Below are 19,522 nucleotides of genomic sequence, written 5' to 3' on the forward strand. Positions count from 1 at the left end.
TTATAGATAACGGAGAAAGATTTTTAAAAAAAAAATTGTTCTCTTCACACGAGTAGGACTGTGAATCATCTGTAAATTATTGAAAGCACATATTACATACTTTCTTATTTTAAATACTTATGAATATTTACTTGAATTTTGAGAATTAATTTATGATTAAGGTAGTTATGCTGAAGAAAGAAAAAGAACAGTATAAAATATACTTTTATGTTCTATCAACACATTTGCAATTGGCAACAAATTTGCTCTGAACTACTTTGAGTTAATGTAGTTACCGTGTGATTTTATTTTTCTTTTTTACAGTCTGATCGCACGACAATCCACAAAAATCTTTGTGTATGTCTGCTGGTTGCAGAAGTATTGTTCCTTGCAGGCATCAGCCAGACAGATAAGCCCATTGTGTGTGGCATAGTTGCTGGCCTGCTACATTTCTTTTTCCTGTGTGCATTTGCTTGGATGTTTCTAGAAGGTATGTGTGACACTTCCTTTTCTCAGATTATGTAGTCCCATTAGTTAAAATAAACTGATAAAAGCAGGATGTTTTTGTAGTAATTAACGTATTTCTGTGCAGTGTTCTGCCAGAGTTAATCCAGGAAAAGAAGCATTCCGAAGGCCATTATAACCTTGTTGCCACAGTTAATGAGCTTGTTTAGGCATGTTGCTAACAGTGAAAGTTTGCTTCAGGCTTCCAGCTTTACGTGATGCTGATTGAAGTGTTTGAAGCAGAAAAGTCAAGAATCCGATGGTACTACATCTTCGCCTATGGTGCACCACTCATAATTGTAGCAGTGTCCTGTGTTGTCGATCCGTTCAGCTACGGCACTCACCGATACTGTTGGTTGCGAGCAGATAACTTCTTCATATTTAGTTTTGTGGGACCAGTCATTGCTGTGATACTTGTAAGTTTATTTATATAGGCCTCAAATAAAACCTTGTTTCTATGAAATGTTAAATGTTCATGGTGCCAACAGCCAGTAATCAACTAGCAGGACAAGTTAAATAAATTTCCTTAATTTGAGGAGTTATGAGGGTATGTAAAAGATTGTAATATTTATCAGGTGTTTCCAGTCGTAAAAATAGAACTGCTGCTTGCTTCCATATCTTCTCCAAATTGTTATCTGTTAGTTATCCTGTCATTTGGTGCTATGTAGTGTGAGCCACTGGCATCATTGTTAATAAAACCCTTAATAATCTACAAACAGTCCAAGACTGTAATCTTGAGACTTGCAGGGTAAGGAAGTGGGGTGAAGGAGGAAGGAGGAAATATAGCGTCTGTCTTTAACGCTACGGACTTCCTGCATTCCTTGCAAGTCTCAAGATTACAGTCATGGACTATACTTGGTTCACTGTTCAAATATAAAATTATACAAATGTAAGACACTTCCGTACTTATACACAGAGAATTGTATACAAAATTTACATTTAACATAAGAGTATCTGGCTATAATGAAGGACCATATTGTGAAATAGTGTGCTTAACTTCGGTAAAATTAAAGCATTCTGATGGTGGTCATATGCACTTCTGGAATGTTCGTCAACTTCTGCAAGATTAACAAGGTACAAGATCCCGGAAGGTTGTCATCTTTTTGTTTAGAAAATGTCACCATTACCTTCTTTTTGTTACTATAACCACTTTTGTAAGATTTGAGGTTTTCACAGCGGTGAGTATGAAGATTCCTGTCTTCTGGGTCGTTGCGCTGTGTAGTCCGGTTGATGTTAGCCAACATTTCAGAGGTCATACTGCCTCCGTCATCAGGGCAGTATGACCTCTGAAACGTTGGCTAACATCAACCAGACTACACAGCGCAACAACCCAGAAGACAGGAATCTTCATAACCACTTTTGCTGGTATGTTAACCACTGCACTGATTACTTCATTTGTAGCAGTGGTAACTTGTTTAAAAGCTGCAGTTCACATAGTAACATTTCACAGTTGAAATGACTGTTATGATGGGCCGAGCATAAGTCTGTGTTTGAAAGTATTGTTGCGGGAAAGTTTTCTCTTATAAACATGGCCTTTCTTGATCTGTTAATCTGGGAAAAAACATAATAATGCTTTTCACATATATGAACAATAATTTTACACGAGGTTCAGATTGCATTTTTTAGGTAAAAATAGATTAATAGAAGTTCAAACAGTGATTTTGGAATTGTTTATCAGAAGCTTGTATCTTGTAGCTCAAAACAGGTTGACTTTGTTTGTTTTGTGGGTTATGATTATTTAATGTTCATGTTGCAGGCCAATCTAGTCTTCTTGAGCATGGCAATTTACATGATGTGTCGTCATGCTAATGCATCAGCATCAATGAAAAGCAAGGAACATTCCCGCCTTGCTAGTGCTAGGTAAGTATTCCACATTGTGTGTACTTCTAATACATTTTCTGTTTCTCAATTGTTTTAAAATTGCAAGTGCCTTAAGTGTTTTTATATATTTTTTCTTTTATTTTGTTACTGGGCATGAGGTTGTAGCAATAACAGATTGACTTTCAATGTAACATTTTGTTAACATTACGGATGTTGGTTGGTATTGGTTTGCTAGTTCAACAGATAGCATTTTTTCATGTGTTGCAGTCACAGTTAATTTATTCTTGATTCTAATTTTAACATTGTGATTTTTGTTGTAAGAGACGCAGCCTTGTCTGTTCAACTGCACTTTCACAGACCTTCACTTCTGTTTTTTATATTACTTCCATGAAGTTGTGATTTACCTTGTGGTGATTGTTTTTTGTTTCAATACTTTTGTGCTTAGTTTAATGCTCCATTGCAACTGTGTGACCTGTGTTTTAATATGGTAATTGTTTGATCTGTCGCAAGCAGTCACATCCAGTGGTGATGGAGGTCTGGGTTCTGGTTTTTATAACACACTCTTTGTTTTTCTTCTCTTGCATGGCATAGTGGGAAGGAAGAAAATGCTCTTCAGAACAAATTACAGTCACACCTGTAAGATTACTTTATTCTTCTTCACTTAGTTTGTAGTTAGTCATTAGTAAATAGAACAGCTGTAATAATTAAATAACAAATTCTTTATACAAGAGGAATTATTACAGTGCATGATTCCTACTTGTTCTGCATGGGTAGAGTCCACGATTTTGTATTCAACAAGACATGATGCAATTTCTTTGAAACAAAAAATTGCTACTTGATATTAAACAGGAATTTTACATTTGTTTCCATCTTTACCTGCATCAGTATTTTAAATTACTTTTTAAGATGACAGATTTGAATTGAGTACATTTTTGTTTGCTTGTTTGCTTGAATCTTAGATGTCGATGTCTGCCTTTACATGTATAAATGATGCAAATTTACACTTGAAAGTGTTGCAGTAGTGTTACACACCTTTGACTAGTGAAGTTTCTTTTACACTGAATTATGAAAATTGTTTAATTTCTCTGCTTTTATTACGTTACTTAAAGTTTTAGTTTTATTTATAAAATCATGGTCTCTATGCATGGATATTTTTTTTTCTTTTTCAATGCTGCAAAGATAAATATGTAGGAAATGGGTGCCTACTTGTTTTTCAGTAGTTTCACTTCTTAGGTTTGTTTAAAATATTTATTAAATTTTGCCACATTATTTCTAATAATACAGTTACATTTAGAGAAGATATATTATTTTTTTCATGAAGAATGGGAATAGGAATGATATAATTAAACTTGTAGTGAAACTTTGCCCATTTTGAAACATACTTTAACTCCTCTTCAGGAAGTGGTGAATGAAGAAAATTGTGTAATTAGGAACTCGTGATTTATACTGTTCTTTTAGTATCATTAAAACTTTATGATCTGCACAAACGTTTTGATGGCTGAAACCAAAGTGCATACTGAATACCGGCCAACGGCAAGGCTAAGGTGGAGGGTATATTGTAATGGCCCTTTCAGAAGTAATGTATTGTAATGTAAACTGGTTGTGAATATGGTTTAGGGAATGGGTTTATGTTGAAATTTTTTTGTTCTGATACTAAAGATTAACTTTCCCACCCAGTTTTCATTGATAAATTATTTGGTACCACTTTTCTTGCATTTTTGTCACTCTCCTCTGATGAGTTACTTCAGTCCATCTCGCCAAGAAGCATAAAGAATTTTTCGATATTTTTAAAATGTTCTTTGGAAAAGACTCTTACTTCTGATGACACGCCTAGTAAATGCTGTGATAAATTGGTGGTAATTTTGATTGGCAAAATATACAACATTGTGAGTGATGTTTGCTATAGTTTGGTTATTTCATTGAGCCAGATGAATATTGTACTTCTTATGTAAAAATTAATGACTTACATGTGAATATCATAATAGTGCATCTATTACAGTCACCATGTTCTCCACTCAGTTTTATGCAATCTCAGTTCTGGATGATAACCCTTTAAAATCTTATGGTGACTATATATCCCACTGCAATAGCATTCAGTAACTCTTCATTTTGTATTTATGGGTTTTGTATGATCCTCACTGTAAACTGATTATTTCCTTAAAGCATGTTAACCAGTTGATCTTTGTAATGATGAAGTATTGAGTTTTCTTTGAGATACAGGCTAAGTTCTGAAATATTACTTAGATGGGCTTCAGCTTGGAATGGTTAAATATATTTCTGCTTGGCTAAGTGAAGATGTAGGTCATTTATAATATTACTTCAAGGAGCTTATAAATAAGTATATGACTTAGATAAATATGTATGAAGTTAGATGGAAAAGAGGGGCGAGGGGAATTAACGTGGTAACACATCATATTTTCTGTTGTCACTCGTGAACTAAAAAGTGTGGACACAGAACTATAACAATAAATAGCATATATTGATATTTAGGAACAGATGTGGCAAGAAATTTGACGAAAGCTCCACTGATTCAGTTATTTTGTTTGGAACCTCAGTCTCATGACTACTACCTCACTACAAATAAACATAAATATTGCTATAAATTGTGAATTTTATCCATCATCATTAAACTCAAGCATTGTCTTTTATGCATATATTATCTACTGAAAAATTATTTAATATTTGTTTGCAACTTTTTACTGTTATTGAAAATTGAGTGTATAACTGATACATGAATTTGTATAAGAAATCACAGTGGAAGAATTTTATGGGCCCTAATATGGATATTTAACAATTGCAGATAATACAGCCAAAATGCATTCTTGAATCAGTGGAGCTGATTAATGTTTCCTGCCAATGTGAAATTAATTCTAAGACAATTTATGTATGCCATTTTGATGTTAATTGGTTGGTATTTGCTTTTGTTTACAGGGCTTGGTTGAGGGGAGCCATTGTACTTGTGTTCCTGCTTGGACTCACCTGGACATTCGGTCTGCTCTATCTGAATGAAGAATCAGTCATTATGGCTTACATATTTACTGTGTTGAATAGCTTGCAGGGACTGTTTATCTTTGTTTTCCATTGTGTTCAGAACGAGAAGGTAAGAAGACTTCTAGGCCTGGAACATACAACAACTCTCTTGTAACTTTATATGTTGGAGAGGAAAATATAATGTAAATAGCTAAAACACATTTCAAAAGAAATCAAACTATAGTATTTTGTAAATGATAGTCATTGCATTGTACTGTAGATTTTAATATGATGGTAAATAAAACAGTTGCACACTGTAACTTCCCTGAGATGACTGTTCTTTACCAAGTGAGTATCATTTTCCGTTGGAATCCAGACTTGATTTTCTCCTATTTTGCCTGGAGTACCCAATTCCCTCCTTGGTTTGTTGGATATTTATCTCAGGGAATGTTTGGTTACCATTTGCAACCCCTCAGAATGGTTTTTTGATCTTACCTTATTTTGCATTTACATTTTATTTTCCTTTCAGTTTGAGTTTGCTATTATTTTCCTTTTTCTTTTCTTTTTAGGTTCGCAAAGAATATAGAAAATTTATCCGAAGGCATGCATGGTTACCTAAATGCCTGAGATGTTCAAAACACTCGAACGGCAAAGAGAGGCGTTCGAGTATGTATGCGGGCTCCAACGGGAATCCCTCTGCCCCCAACTCCCACAGTACAGACAGCTCCGCTCTCTCACCTCATGGGACAAGTGTGGGTACCAGCTGTGCAGCCCCAGGCTTGACCCTGGGTCCTCCCCTCACACACCACCACCGACAGCCACATGCACCGGCACCAGCTCTGGCCATCACTAGCTCGGTACACACAGTTTCACAAGGTACTAGGACCATGCTGCCCAGCAGTGTGGGGATGAAGCATGCAAAACTCCAAAAATGTACACCTGTAACGGACGGATGGGGAAAGCATCGATGATGGCTGATTGCGTGACTCAGACGTGTCGATAATATGATATTGTTAACCAGATCACAGCTCAAAATGTTCTGAAGGCAATTGTGGTCATTTAACTTTTGCTACGGCAACATACAGTAGTGACAGTGACACACGAATAGTAGAGCCAAAAAGTAATTCTGCATCCCGTTATCCGGCCGTTCTGGTCTCTGGCAAGCAGAGCAGTCGGGCTCTGGATGGTCTGAACACAGTCAGGTTATTCACCCTTTTGCTCGCTTTGACTAACACGTGGTGTGGCTTTTGCAGCAGGTGCAGGTGCTGAGGTGTGGTGGCGTGGCATATGTTGGGCTGCAGCTGGTCTGGTAGTCCAGCTCAGTCCAAACCTGCCTTTCTGGTGTGGTGGGGCTTATTTGTAGAAGCACTTAACATAGCTTTAGCTAAGCCATTGGTTAAGCACTTTCTTTCCTAGTCATCTAACAGTACATTTGTTTATTCTGTTCATTAGTTAATTTTGTTATTTGTTCATATATTTGTTGGATTGTATATCCTGGAGAAGAGTTGTGATTATAAGTAATAATCTAAATGGGACTGCATAACAATGGTGTTCATCACAACAAACTTCTGCCTCCCAGGAAGTGTGCTCAGGAGGATTATTTGGATGCATGACTTTCCTTACAACTTAACAGACCACCTGCCATAAAGGAAAGTCACTTCATCCTACCATATTGACATGTGAACGTTGTGTGGCCGTGCATGATAGATAGTCACACTCTGGCTTGCAGTAACGCAGTACTAATGTAGAGTATTTGTGCTCAGAATCTAAGGTTTGGTTTATTGATTACCTTTTCTTCAATTCATTTTTGTACATAATATTATCATCATGTCATACTAAGAAACAGTCAGGTATGCTGTTGGAATCAGACAATATATGATTGCTTAGCTTCATCATTAACAAAATAACATGAGCTTTGGTTCTGAATGTTGGGGAGGTGAATGTTTCATGCACCCATTGAAAAACGGAAGAGGTAGTGGAGGGTCATGACAGGTCACGACAGAGTGTGTCTGGCTGTTGCAGTATTTCCTCCAGCGGGGGTGGAGCTCACGCAGCAGCCACGGAAAATCCAGCCAGGTCACCGCGCCTGCCCCCGGGCTCATCCGAGCCAACCATCGCACTAGCACTAGTAGTCGCACCGCCACCTCCAATCCCTCCGACCAGGAAGTCGAGGTGTGTGTTGCCACCTTGCCTTATATCCGTGGGCGCGGTATACCTCCCCCTAACCTTCCCAAATCTGCTACCACCTGGGGACCGCTTCATAAGCCTTTAATTTGGAAGGTGAGCCTATGGATTAACGCAGCCTCTTGCCTGTTAATTAGACCCTGGCTCCTTTCGTCATCTGCTTGCTAGCTGTCTGCCTGTTGGCACTGCATGTTCCTGATGGTTGTGGCTTGGTGTGGTCAAGGTTATCACTGCAGTGTGTATGACCATTCTGAATATCTGAAGTGATCATTCATGCTGCTTTTGATCAGGAAGACCATTTCTATGATGTGAGTTTGAGTTTAAAGAAATCTGTGTGGATTTATTGAATTGAATTTTCCTGTGACATTATAATTGGTGGCAATTTGGGCTTTGTTGATTTCTGCTACACTTGTGGTGTAATATAATTCAGATTTCATGTGCATCATTTAATGCAGCGTTTCTGAACCTATGGTGCACATACTACTGGTGGTACGTGAGCCAATGTTGAGTGATACGCGAACTAAGTAAGAGCATCAAAATATAATATTAACATAAATAAATTGTCCCTGAATGCATTTGGTTAGTGGTACATTTATTTTGTTAAATTAGAATTAGTGGTATGCCAGCAAAAAAGGGTAAGAACCCCTGATTTAGAGGATGGTAGTTTAAGAATTTTACCTACAAGCAGTATGAGAAAGTATGTATTTTTGTCTCTCTGGAAAATTTCAGCTAGTAATGAAATATTTTAGACAGTTTCAGGTAGTGTATGATGCTTTCAGTAGGCAGAGATTCCTGCACATACATGTGGTGTTCTGTTTTTCCAGTAGAATATGATTTACTTGAAGCTGCCATATAGTTAGCACACTCAGAATTAGAGGAAACACAACGTCTTCATGTGTGCATGAATTGAATTCCTAGTCTATAATCGGTTTGACACTCTGTACATAATTTGACCAGGACTGGTAACACTTTGAAGTGATTGCTTGTTAAATAGTGTTGCCCTGACTCTGTTCCACATAAACATCTACAATATTATTTAATTCATTCTCATAACTATTGAATGTTTTTTCTCCCGGTATAATGTATTGCAGTCTGTATAGAAGATATGCCGATGTTTTCATTATTCCACATATTTATAACATGATGATAATTCAAAACATTCATCAGGATAAATTTCTAATAGAAGAAATAAATATTTATTTATTATATGATTCTGCATCATCTTTTAAGATTACATGTCAAATAATTTGTGGTAGGATGATTTAAATAATGAATGAATCACATGGGTTGTGGTAATGAAAAATTCATGCCCTATTTCTGGATACTCCCACAAACATGGAGGAATTACAAATACACATTCAGAAACTAGGTAGAATTTATAGCAGTAAATTTTACTGAGGGAGGTAATGATGGTAGATTGGGTCATACATTCATGGGACATATTGTATTATTGTGCTAATGTAAAAGCTTGTGTCATCATCAACCTAGTCCTTTTTAAAGAACTCTGAGGTTTCAGTCTTAGATATTTATTTACTGCATTAATGCAGAATGTTACATGTGATAAAAACTATTAGGGAAACTTATCTAATTTAAGAGTTGATTTGTTGCAGTTTATTGTGAACTTTGTTCACTGCCTTGCTAATTATAGTCCACTTCAGTCCACACATGAACTTGCATATCCAGAATTACACCAGTGATTACCTCAGTAATCTGTCATTGCAAAGTGACTACACTTTACACTTATTCTGTGTGGACAGTGTCTTTCAAAAAGCCCCAGAAGGGCAAAAAAATCCATGTGTGTTAAGTCAGGACTCTGTGGTATGTGGTCGAGTGCCATCCTGTTGGAAAATGAAGCCATCGTCTGGGGAAACACAAAAGTAAACGGCTAGATGGTGCTTTGAGAGTTTTAGTGCCAGTTGTCTATAAAGAAAACATGCAGTGTGTTATCAACTTGTGATGATGGATTACAGTGGCTATAGCTGCTATGCCTCTGGATATGCTGACTCAAGTGTACACTAAAGTGGATTATTATTACTATTTCTGCAGGGCAGTCAGTAGTGCTCTCTTTTAATTTCATTGATGAGTTTCCTTAATAGTCTTCATCACATGCAACATTCTGTGTTAATGCAGTAAATAACCATTTACAATCGAAACCCCAGAGTTCTTTTTCAGACATTGTGTACAATGCCTTGAATCTAAAATCTGTAATAATCACTCAGTCTTTCAAATAGTGAGTTGAAATGAAATTTGTAGGTTAGAATTCTACTGCTTGCTTCAATGCATGAAACAAATTTTGTGTTTCAATACAAATGCTTGTTAACCTTTATCTTACTAGCGTTCCCAGCCTGGGAATGTAAGTTTTGTAGTCAGTCCTACGAACATTCCCGGAGGGGACCTCAAAACTTGCAACATTGTAAGAAGACTTGGCTATGTCTTTTGGCCTATTTTAGGGGCTGCAAATATTGAATCACTTTCTCTAGGGTTTTTACAAGGTCAGCCTGAGCTGTCAAGTATAACCATAAACAGCAATAAACATTGTTATTGTCAAGTGGGTTTCAGCTTTGTTTTCAGGCCCCTAATCAAAGCTTCTCACATTCCTCGGCATGATGGGTGAGAATAATGTGTATCCACTGAAGTAGGGAAGACAAATTTTTCTGTGTGATCATTAGTTCACAACCACATCGAATGAGCTTCAAAAGAACAAAGTAAAGTTACTAAGGCCTATTTAGGCAATTAAGATATTAACTGCATTTTTAAAGAACTCTATGTATTCTCTGTTCTATTCGAATCAATATGGCTTTTATTTTGTCAATTTATCATGTTTACTTTAGATAATATTAAAGTTTTCCGTAGAGCGTTCACAAGATTTTAAAAACCTGCAAAGAAACTCTGTAGGGCTGCTACCACTATGCCATTTAAATCCCCGTAGTTTATAGGTTAAATATGTGATCCATTTTAATAGATAATAAGAGCCTAATTTTATAACATGCAGTGGGATAATAACACATCTGTGAAAAACTTGCAAGTACCACCACATTAAAAATAACCAAAGTTATCGATAATCAGTATTATTGTGTGGGGAATTAGTGGCATCCTTAGATATGGGGATAACTTCTTAATCTAGTTTTTTTATGTAAGTGCCACAACAAGATTCTAGAGATCAGTAGAAGTTTTAGATGATGCATTCTGAATTCTGAAGGGAAAGTATAAAACTGTCACATCAGGTTTTAGTCTCGATTCCAGAAAGAAATACCAAATTATAAGGTGATTCAGTCCATGTATGTAGTTACAACCATCAGTTAATTTTATCACTCTTCATGAACCGTGATAAAAATGCCAATGGTGTTAACCTCAGAACCAGCTTGTATTTAGACTACTGTGCCAGATTTTCAGGATGGAGTATGTACAGTACAATTCAAAGTGCAAAATTGTTTTTCTTTTTTATTATCTTTACTTTAGTTACACATAGCAAATCTGATATGATTGAGCATTGTAAACATGTTTAGTAAGGTATCATTTTCTAGTGTGAAACCTTGCTAGGTTGGGTTTACCATATCAGTTTGCCTTGTAATGTGCTTCTCACATGCTCTAACAGGCTATAAGACACACTTGACTTTCATGAGTTAATTTCTGCTCATCGACTACCATGTAGCATCATTTTGTATTTTACAGTGCATATCATAATTGTGGTTACGTTCTTGCATTGCTCATTTACTTCATTCTTCATATACAGTAAAAACCTCTCTAAGTTGGACACTTACATTTCCACAAAAATTTGTCCAACGTACAGAGGTGTCCAAGATTAAGGGAAAAATCATCCTTTCAGATTGTGGTGTAATGACAATGTAATCCATTTACTTACATAAACCAACTACTGTAGGCTTACTTGAATTAAGAATTGATGATGATAATTATAATAATATTTTGAAACCCACTCCAATGCAGTGCACATTACACTCCAACATCAATGAAATTTTCTAAAGTTAATTCCATAAATTTTCCCATTTCTGTTACCACAGTTTGAACTCAAATGGAAACACAGTTTGAACTCATATGGAAGCATAGTACTGATGGAGTTAGAATTGTATCTGCAATACTGTAGTCCAGTGAAGGGTTCACAGAAGAATAACTAAACACACTCTCTGCATTCCAGTGATGGGTTCAATGTCTCCCACCCTCAACCCTGAGCTAATACTCCAGATACAAGGCATTCCTCAGTCAGAAATTCAAAACAACAAAATAACTGTAAACATTTCCCTGAAAAGTATTGAAGGGAAGTGCATGAACCTGTCCAACTTACAACAAAAGGGATTTCCAAGTTCCAGGATAAAAGGGTGTCCAAGATATAGGGTATTGAGGACATGTAAAATTATAGGATATTTGCTAGTTTCAATTAAAAGTGTCCAACTTGAGGGATTTTACTGTACTATCATAAATATTATCATCCTTCATCCTGGTACAGCAAAACAAATTAATTATCCAAATAGGCAGTTAACTAGAAGCATGAAAGATAAGAATCTTGGATTCATGTAATGTTATACATTCTGATACTTCCCATAGAACATGCCTTGCCCTGTGTAATGCTTGGCTTTAGAATTCTAATTATTGTAGCCTATATTTCTGTCTTTTAGTCATAATGAAATACTGAGTTCATTCTTGAAATGTAACTTTGTGTGTATTTGTTTGTATATATTCTTTGTCACCAAAATGTGTGTCTGTTACAATTCTTAAGCTTTTAGTTTAAACTGTTTAGTAGGAAAATCCATTTAATCCCTAGCTTTGCAAGAACAGAATCTAACATAAAACAAATTACAAAGAACATGTACTGTCATATGTTTCAGGCTTGTCATTTGTAAGGTCTTCGGTAGTCACATATTCAACATGAACCAGAAAATATATAACTGTAATGAGACTTGTTATTTGGACCTGCTGAATTTTTTTCTTAGTTTGTGAATTACAGCCCTCTTTACCTTTCCAAAATTTTTGATGTGTTGTCTGCTTTTGTTTGTTTCTGTATATGCGTCATAACAAGTGCTTAAAATGCCCTCCAAATGCTTGTGACCTTTTTGTTGTAATTTACGCTCTCATCAAACATATGCATGTCTGCCCATTCTTGGACTGAATAAACATTCATTATCATCAGCTGCAAGGTTTAGGTCTTTCGACCTGTTCAGATCTCCATATTAGTCATATTGATCCTTCCATCTCTCTGATGGTCAGCCTCTCTCCTTCCTTCAGGGTGGTGTTAAATGTCTGCTGAGGAATTCAATAAGTTAGCATTCTTAAAATATGTTCTAAGTAGTTCTGTTGGTATTCTTTTACATTGTCTCTTAGAATGGATATGTTTAGTTCTTGTCAGACATCTGTGTATCTCTTTGTATCCATTCCTCTGCAATCTGTCACTGATCTCAGGAATCTCATTTCAGAAGAATCAGTTTGTTGGAGGTGTGTTTTAGTTAAAATTCAGCATTCACTCTCACGTAAAAGACATGATACTACTAAAACTTGTAAAACTGTATTCTTTCCAAGTATATTTGATTTCCAGTACCAGTGCAGGTAGTCTGTTAATATTATCATTATTTTTAATATTTCCATTGGATGCCATTAATACAAATAAATGACATTTATAATTTTTATTCTTTAAAGCAAATCCACAAACAGCATTGGTGGTATTTATACTGAAGTATATTGCTGAGAGTTTATGTATGCCATATGGTCTTAACACACCACACCTCTCTTTCTTCGTTGCCTCTTCTGACCAATGTAGATGAAAAGCAGCAGAAGTATATAGTGCTTCAACTTGAACAGGAGGTTTTTTTGGACCCATTTTCATATGAAGGTCTTACATTTTTTAATATTATGGTACTCATCCATACATAGTGCTAGACCTTTAAGTTGCACAGTATATATTCATGAACCAAACTTCACAGTAGTGGTTAGCATGCATGCTATTCGTTCAGGATGTTCAAGTTTCAGATAATAGTCATGTCTTGACTCGCATATTTCATGTTTTATATAGTGCAACCAGACTAATTCCAAGACATTGCCTTAAAAGAGGTCACAGTTGCTGCCTTCCACTCCTTTCAGATTCACCATACACAAAATCTCTTGTCATTTATAATTCTGTGTTGTATAAACTAAGCAGTTGGCATGGTGTTATTAAATGAATGAAGAAAGAACTTGTATATTATTAAGAACAATTTTGCATCTTAATTGATTTTTAAAAACTTCAGAATAGTTTGTACGTGGCTCGTGGTTCAAGATTTGAAGTTATTCATGTTAGAAATTTGTAGCAGTTTGTGAAACAAAACGTAATTTTCAAAATGAATCTGTTGCTTAAGGAGGTTAGACTGTCGTTCATTGCCATACCCTGTTTTCTGCTACTGTTACTGACTGTGTGTATGTTACTTTACTTATCAACGTAGGGTTTTTCTTCAGTGTAGCACAACCTTAAAATACTTAAATTGTACTTATTTAAATATATACTTCTTGCTTCTCAGCTGTCTCATCCATCTTCCCTCCTATCTTCTGTCCATCAACTTTATGTCCTCATGCCCCAGCCTTCCATTCTTGTTGTAATGTTTATAGATTAAGGAGTTTCTGTGTGGCAAAATTGCTCAAGAGTGAAAGGACTGTACCTTGTTTGTTTCTGTCAAGATAACGTGCAAAGGAAAGAGTACAGTACAGAACATGTGGGACTTTAACTACATAATTTAAAACATGGCACTGCCAGGTATCATTCACATTCATTGCTATTTCTCCCACAGTTTGAGAGTTTTTTAATTGGCTAGGCTTCCTTGAAGATAAGATAAAGTTACCCCTAGAAATGGCAGATGAAAGCCATTTGCTCCTCAGAATTTGTAATACTCAGCTGATGAATAACTGACAGTCCACTTCAGCATAGTCTTATCTGTCAAAACAGTCTCCTTTTCACAGTCAGGTCTTAGTTGCCTTATCTTATGATTATGGTGTGTTTCTCATATTAAAGTGGAACTCTCCTTTGATTAAATTAAACAATTAAAATTTTGTGCTGTGGTGTACTTTCTGTATAATCCACAATTTGTTTTTAATGAAAAATAAAGAACCTCTGAAATCTGGGGTGCTCTCAACTTCATCATCTATAAAACACATAAAAGCCCTCAACTTATGATGTCCACTGACTAAACAAGAACAACTAAGCAAGCTTCCTTCTACTAGCAATGAGAAGATTGTTGACAGTGGTGCCACTTGCATATGAGTCTAGCACAGAGTGCGAATTTTAAACATAATGAGCGTAGAAAATTTATTAAATTGTGATGTACGTTGCAGAGGCTTGAGAAATTTTAATTTCAGCCTATAAATATGTTTTACATAGGCTGTGATCAGCATAATACTGACATAAAAATAGTTACAATATGAATGTTAAAGAGCAATATGAAATTCTCTGCACCATTATTGGAAACAAATGCATTCATTCTTGCTACAATGTGGCAGTTGTTTGTTTACTGACTAGATCAATATGGATGTATGTAACAAACTTTTATTGCAGTTCCTGCCATTGCATGATCCTACCACAAAGATTTTTCACAAAATCCATAATGAGGTGCTCCTTACAGACACTTCTACTTTGATATGAACTAGGTATTAATACTTCCAAGAACAAACATGAATTGTGTAAGGTCAAAGAATTAATAAAGTACTAAATGTTTGTGTGTTGATGTAGTTTAGCTACAAGACATAATTTTCAGCATATGTTTAATGGGATTTTTTTGTTTTTTCCCTATAGAACATTTCGTTTAAGTCATACAGCCGAGATTCAGGTCATGGAGGTTCTGAGCAGGAGGATTCCCCACGTTCTCACAATACAACCACCCTGAACAGTCTAAATAATCTGCGGAGCCTGAACAATAGCAAAGACATGCGGCGTCAGCCCTACATGCCTCCAGATTACCAACAGGGCATCACCAATGATCTCTCAGTCACAGAAAAAGGAGTAGGCCTGAGTGGCAGTGAATGTGTGACTCATTATTGTCGGGACCATGAACAGGAACATCCCTCAGTGGGCCAGAATGGGGAGAGTTCAGCACCACAACAGCATGGAACACGCACAGCCAAAAAGGCAAACAATTTTCTACGTTCTACCAGCCCTTGGAATCACACTTATACTGAGATACGAGAAGGAAGGCCACAGGGTCATGGACATGTTCTTGCACATGTCCACTCTCATCCTCACCCAGATGCTCTGCCCACAGGGCCTCCAGAAGATGATCCAGTGTACGAGGAGATTGAACAGAGTGAGATTCAGGTATCTGACATGAGTGATGAAGATGGAAAGAGACAGAGTGATGTGAGTCGACAGTCATCACGTAGCTATGGGGATAATCATCCCCTTATTCCTTACAGTCCTGTCACTGACCGGAACTTCCATTCATACTTGGATGCAGCATTCAAGCACCGCCTCAAGGACCATGCCCGTTATCACCCAGGTCTGGATAGGGACCTGGAAGAGGTAGATTTCAATTGCCTATCCCCAGCTGGTTTTCCAGTGCCAACTGACATTTCCAGGCATCCTTCCAACCCCAACACTTATTTATATTCTAGTGAGAATGCCCGCACAGTGGCTGTACTGGATGGCGAGACAGTGGTGTGTCATCTCCAGCAGCCAGATCACCATGATCCTTATAATTCCAGAACAGTGGTTTTGCCACCATATAGTGAATGTTAATTTTATCAGAATGAGTGGAAGAACATTCACAATAGATTAAAGTGGTAGCCATGCAGAATGCAGCATGTTTCTTGTCCCCAGCTGTTTGTCTTACGATTAACTGTGAAATGGCCCGTATGTCCATTTAATGAGCTGCCAGAATCGTGTAGATACCCTTGGTTTGCTGCTTGAACCATAACCTCGTAATGCCTTATCTAAAGCACAGTTTATCAAAATTCTACGAGTGTTTTGTGTACATAATGTAAATAAGTGCTTTGTACATGTTGGACTGTGGTTACTTTGCTACTGCAGCAGTTCATGATGTGGCCCAATAAATGTGTCATATATCTGTGATGTTGCCATGATGTGCATGGGATGGACTGGCTGGCTCTCAAAGACTGCTAAACTTGTCAAGTACTGAATCATGAACTTGCACAGAAGTTTGCAAATAAATTATTTAAGAGTTGGTGTGCTGTATTTTATTCTTCTTTATGACTTCTATCTTCTTCAGTTTTGTCTCTGAAGAACATGTGCATCAGCTGAGTGATACCTCATATTTTCCTTTTGTAATCTCTTTCAGAACATTTTTTTTTTTTTAATTGATCAGTTTTTAACAAGGGAGACAGGTAAGCATATGTTTAACAAAATACATGAATGAAGTAGTTCTTGATTGAAATGTAAATCTGGGTCAAGATCCATGGCATTTATATTGATTTCATTTTAAAATGCAGAACATTGAAATTGAGAAACTTAGAAAAGTCCATTTGACTGTATAGTAGTTTCATGCAGATAAATGTTACTGTCGTAGAGAACTGTGTCTAAGTCTAGAGGCCTGTACTATATTATCTGTTCTTTCATAACCTTAATTTTTTGGTCTCTATAAATACTTATGACTGGACCCCAATGGAATGCAAAGGAAACATTACCTTTGTTATGGTAGTTATTAAATAAAGTTGGATTGGTAACAAAATTCTGATTTGAAAATGGGAAGATACTAAAGAGGTATAATTAATGGTGGGAAAGGTAAAATCTGATCCTTGGTTCATTTAGAATAGGATCCGTGGGGTGCCTTTAAAATGACTAATGGGACAGCACATAGGCTAATGTAGACCAGGAAAGCCCATAACTGAATTTGGCTAATTAAGGTATGTTTAAGTATATACAGTAAGGCCACATAAGCGTTTGATTCATTTCATATTTAGATTGCCTTGGAAGGGGGAGGTGTTTTATCACCATTGCTAACTTTGCTTTAGAATATGCCATCAGGAAGATCCAAGAAAACAAAAAGGTGTTTGAGTTGAATGAAACATTAACTTCTGGTCTATACTGAAGTTACTTTATTGGGTAGAAACAAATATAAAAATTGAATCACTGTTAGAGAAATCTAAGTAGCAAATCCTTTGAAAATATTGCAGAGGTTAAATATTTACGAACAATGATAAGTATTGCATTTACAAATAAATTGAAAGAGCAGGCTAATTTAGGGAATGCTTTTTACCACGCAGTTGTCTTTCCATATGTCTAAATATGTGAAGTTTAAAGTGTAGAAAGCTGTAATTTTACATGTTTTGTTTGAGAATGAAACCTGTACTCACAATGTTAAGGGATGAACATATATTAAAGAATATTTGAGAACAGTGCATAACAGAACGTTTTAGTAAAAGGATTGGTGTAATGGGAGCATTGAGGTTATGTCATAATGAAGAACTCCATAATTTGTACTTGCCACCAAATATTAGAATGGTCAAATCAAGAAGTGAGATGGCTGGGCATATAGCATACATTTGAAGATGAGATGCATAAAACATTTTGGTTGGAAAGCTTGAGGGGAAGAGACCACTCGGAAGACCTAGACTTATATAGGAGATAATATGAGTACTAAGATTTGTCCTTGGGAAATTGATTTGAAGGGTGTGAACTAGATTTATCTAGCTCAAGATAAGGATCAGTGTTGGGCTGTTGTGACAGTAATGAATTTTTGGGTTCCATAAATTGGAATTTCTTGACTAGTTGACCACACTGTTAGCTTCTCAAGAAGGATTGTTCATATATCTAAACATGCATTTCCTAATCAGAATTGTCAAACAAGGATGCTCTTTCACCATGGATTTTATGTTTCTGTGCTGCTTGACAGTCTGAATACTCTGTAGACTATCCATGATTGAGGTTCTCACAACATAGTGTGATGGGTCTCAGAGGATCCACCTGTATGAGCAAAGGTGTCACATTGTTTAGCAGGTTTTGGTATTGTCATTTAACTTGGCATGCATTGCTCAGTACTGCTATTAAAATATTTCTCCATTGGTGTTCATCTGGTCAGTAATGCAATGTTGAGTTTTGGAGGAGCATGTTGCCTCCATTTTCTGGGCATTTCTTGCCAAAAGACCACCATATACATGTTTACTGCCAAAAGAACATCAACATTTCTGTTGTTTGAACAGTATGAGCAATGAGATTTGAGGTTCTCATGGTGGTCAAGTTGTCAGTGTCCTGGGTTGTGATGTCATGTGGACTTGTAGGTACGCAACATCATTTTGGGGAAACATACACTTGAACCCTGAAGAATGAGACCATGTTTCTCTGAAGCGTTATAAGACATGGTGTCACAACCTCCTAGAACTACATGAATGCAGAGGTCCCCACGAGCCTGGGAGCACAGATAACATTCAGGCTCGGGCATAGTTCAAATGATGGCATTCAAACTGTAGAACGTTTCAAGCATTTGCGGAGTTTATTTTTTTCTGCAAAGGAATGGTTTACACTCAAACAGGCTGGTCTCATTCGTTTCGAATAAAAGGAAGTTGTTCTTATAAGATATAGGTAACATTTTTGAAGCTTAAACTTAGAGCTTAGGCCAAATAGCCGTTGGAATGGGCCGGGCGGGCGAAATTCTAAAATTTCGACTCTTGTTGATATCTAATGGAGCGTAGAATGTTTTGGTAATGGTGAATAGAACTGGATCTACCGATTATGGCCACTGACCTTGTAGGAAGTGCCCATTATGCGGACCACTCAATGAAGGAAGGAAGGAGTTTCCGTCGGTCAGTGCAGCAGTGTAGAAGCCTCATACTTGGTCACGCTTAGGCACAGTTTTCAAATCTTTGTCGTATTTTAACGCTTATGGTGACCTCTCGTCACGCCTTTATATTTGGTTACGCCTACTCACGCTTTGTAAATCTTCGTCACGTTTCGACATACATGGTGGTCACGAAGTCTAAGAATGACACTCTTGGTCACGCGTGGTCACTAAGTTTTTTAGTGCATTTTTTTAAGTTAGGTAACGTTTTGATAATTTTTGTGACGTTTCGACTCTTATGGCCACAACTCGTCACTCCGTTACATTACGTTACCCTTAGTTACGCGTTGTCACGCTTAGTCACG

General features: G+C 36.7%; 1 protein-coding gene across 16 annotated transcripts in view; it reads left to right on the forward strand.

The window, feature by feature from the left end:
- The window catches only part of LOC110840060 (Calcium-independent receptor for alpha-latrotoxin), a 450,850-nt gene extending 434,243 nt beyond the window's left edge, over positions 1-16,607 (forward strand). For 11 of the 16 annotated variants that reach the window (XM_087356023.1, XM_022084785.2, XM_022084786.2 and 8 more), the window contains 8 exons: positions 304-469; positions 685-899; positions 2,240-2,343; positions 2,896-2,940; positions 5,236-5,404; positions 5,844-6,131; positions 7,297-7,554; positions 15,224-16,607. In XM_087356023.1, coding sequence (XP_087212149.1) covers positions 304-469; positions 685-899; positions 2,240-2,343; positions 2,896-2,940; positions 5,236-5,404; positions 5,844-6,131; positions 7,297-7,554; positions 15,224-16,162 — 2,184 coding nt within the window. In that variant the 3' untranslated portion in view covers positions 16,163-16,607. The remainder of the gene's footprint in view (positions 1-303; positions 470-684; positions 900-2,239; positions 2,344-2,895; positions 2,941-5,235; positions 5,405-5,843; positions 6,132-7,296; positions 7,555-15,223) is intronic. The other 5 variants (XM_022084792.2, XM_022084793.2, XM_022084783.2 and 2 more) reach the window with 5 other exon arrangements.
- The last annotated feature ends 2,915 nt before the right edge of the window (positions 16,608-19,522 follow it).

Source organism: Zootermopsis nevadensis, unplaced genomic scaffold (assembly GCF_977971745.1).
Source record: "Zootermopsis nevadensis isolate Lab colony 2312 unplaced genomic scaffold, Znev_1.0 Znev_ptg000025l, whole genome shotgun sequence".
Classification (NCBI taxonomy): Eukaryota; Metazoa; Arthropoda; class Insecta; order Blattodea; family Termopsidae; genus Zootermopsis; species Zootermopsis nevadensis.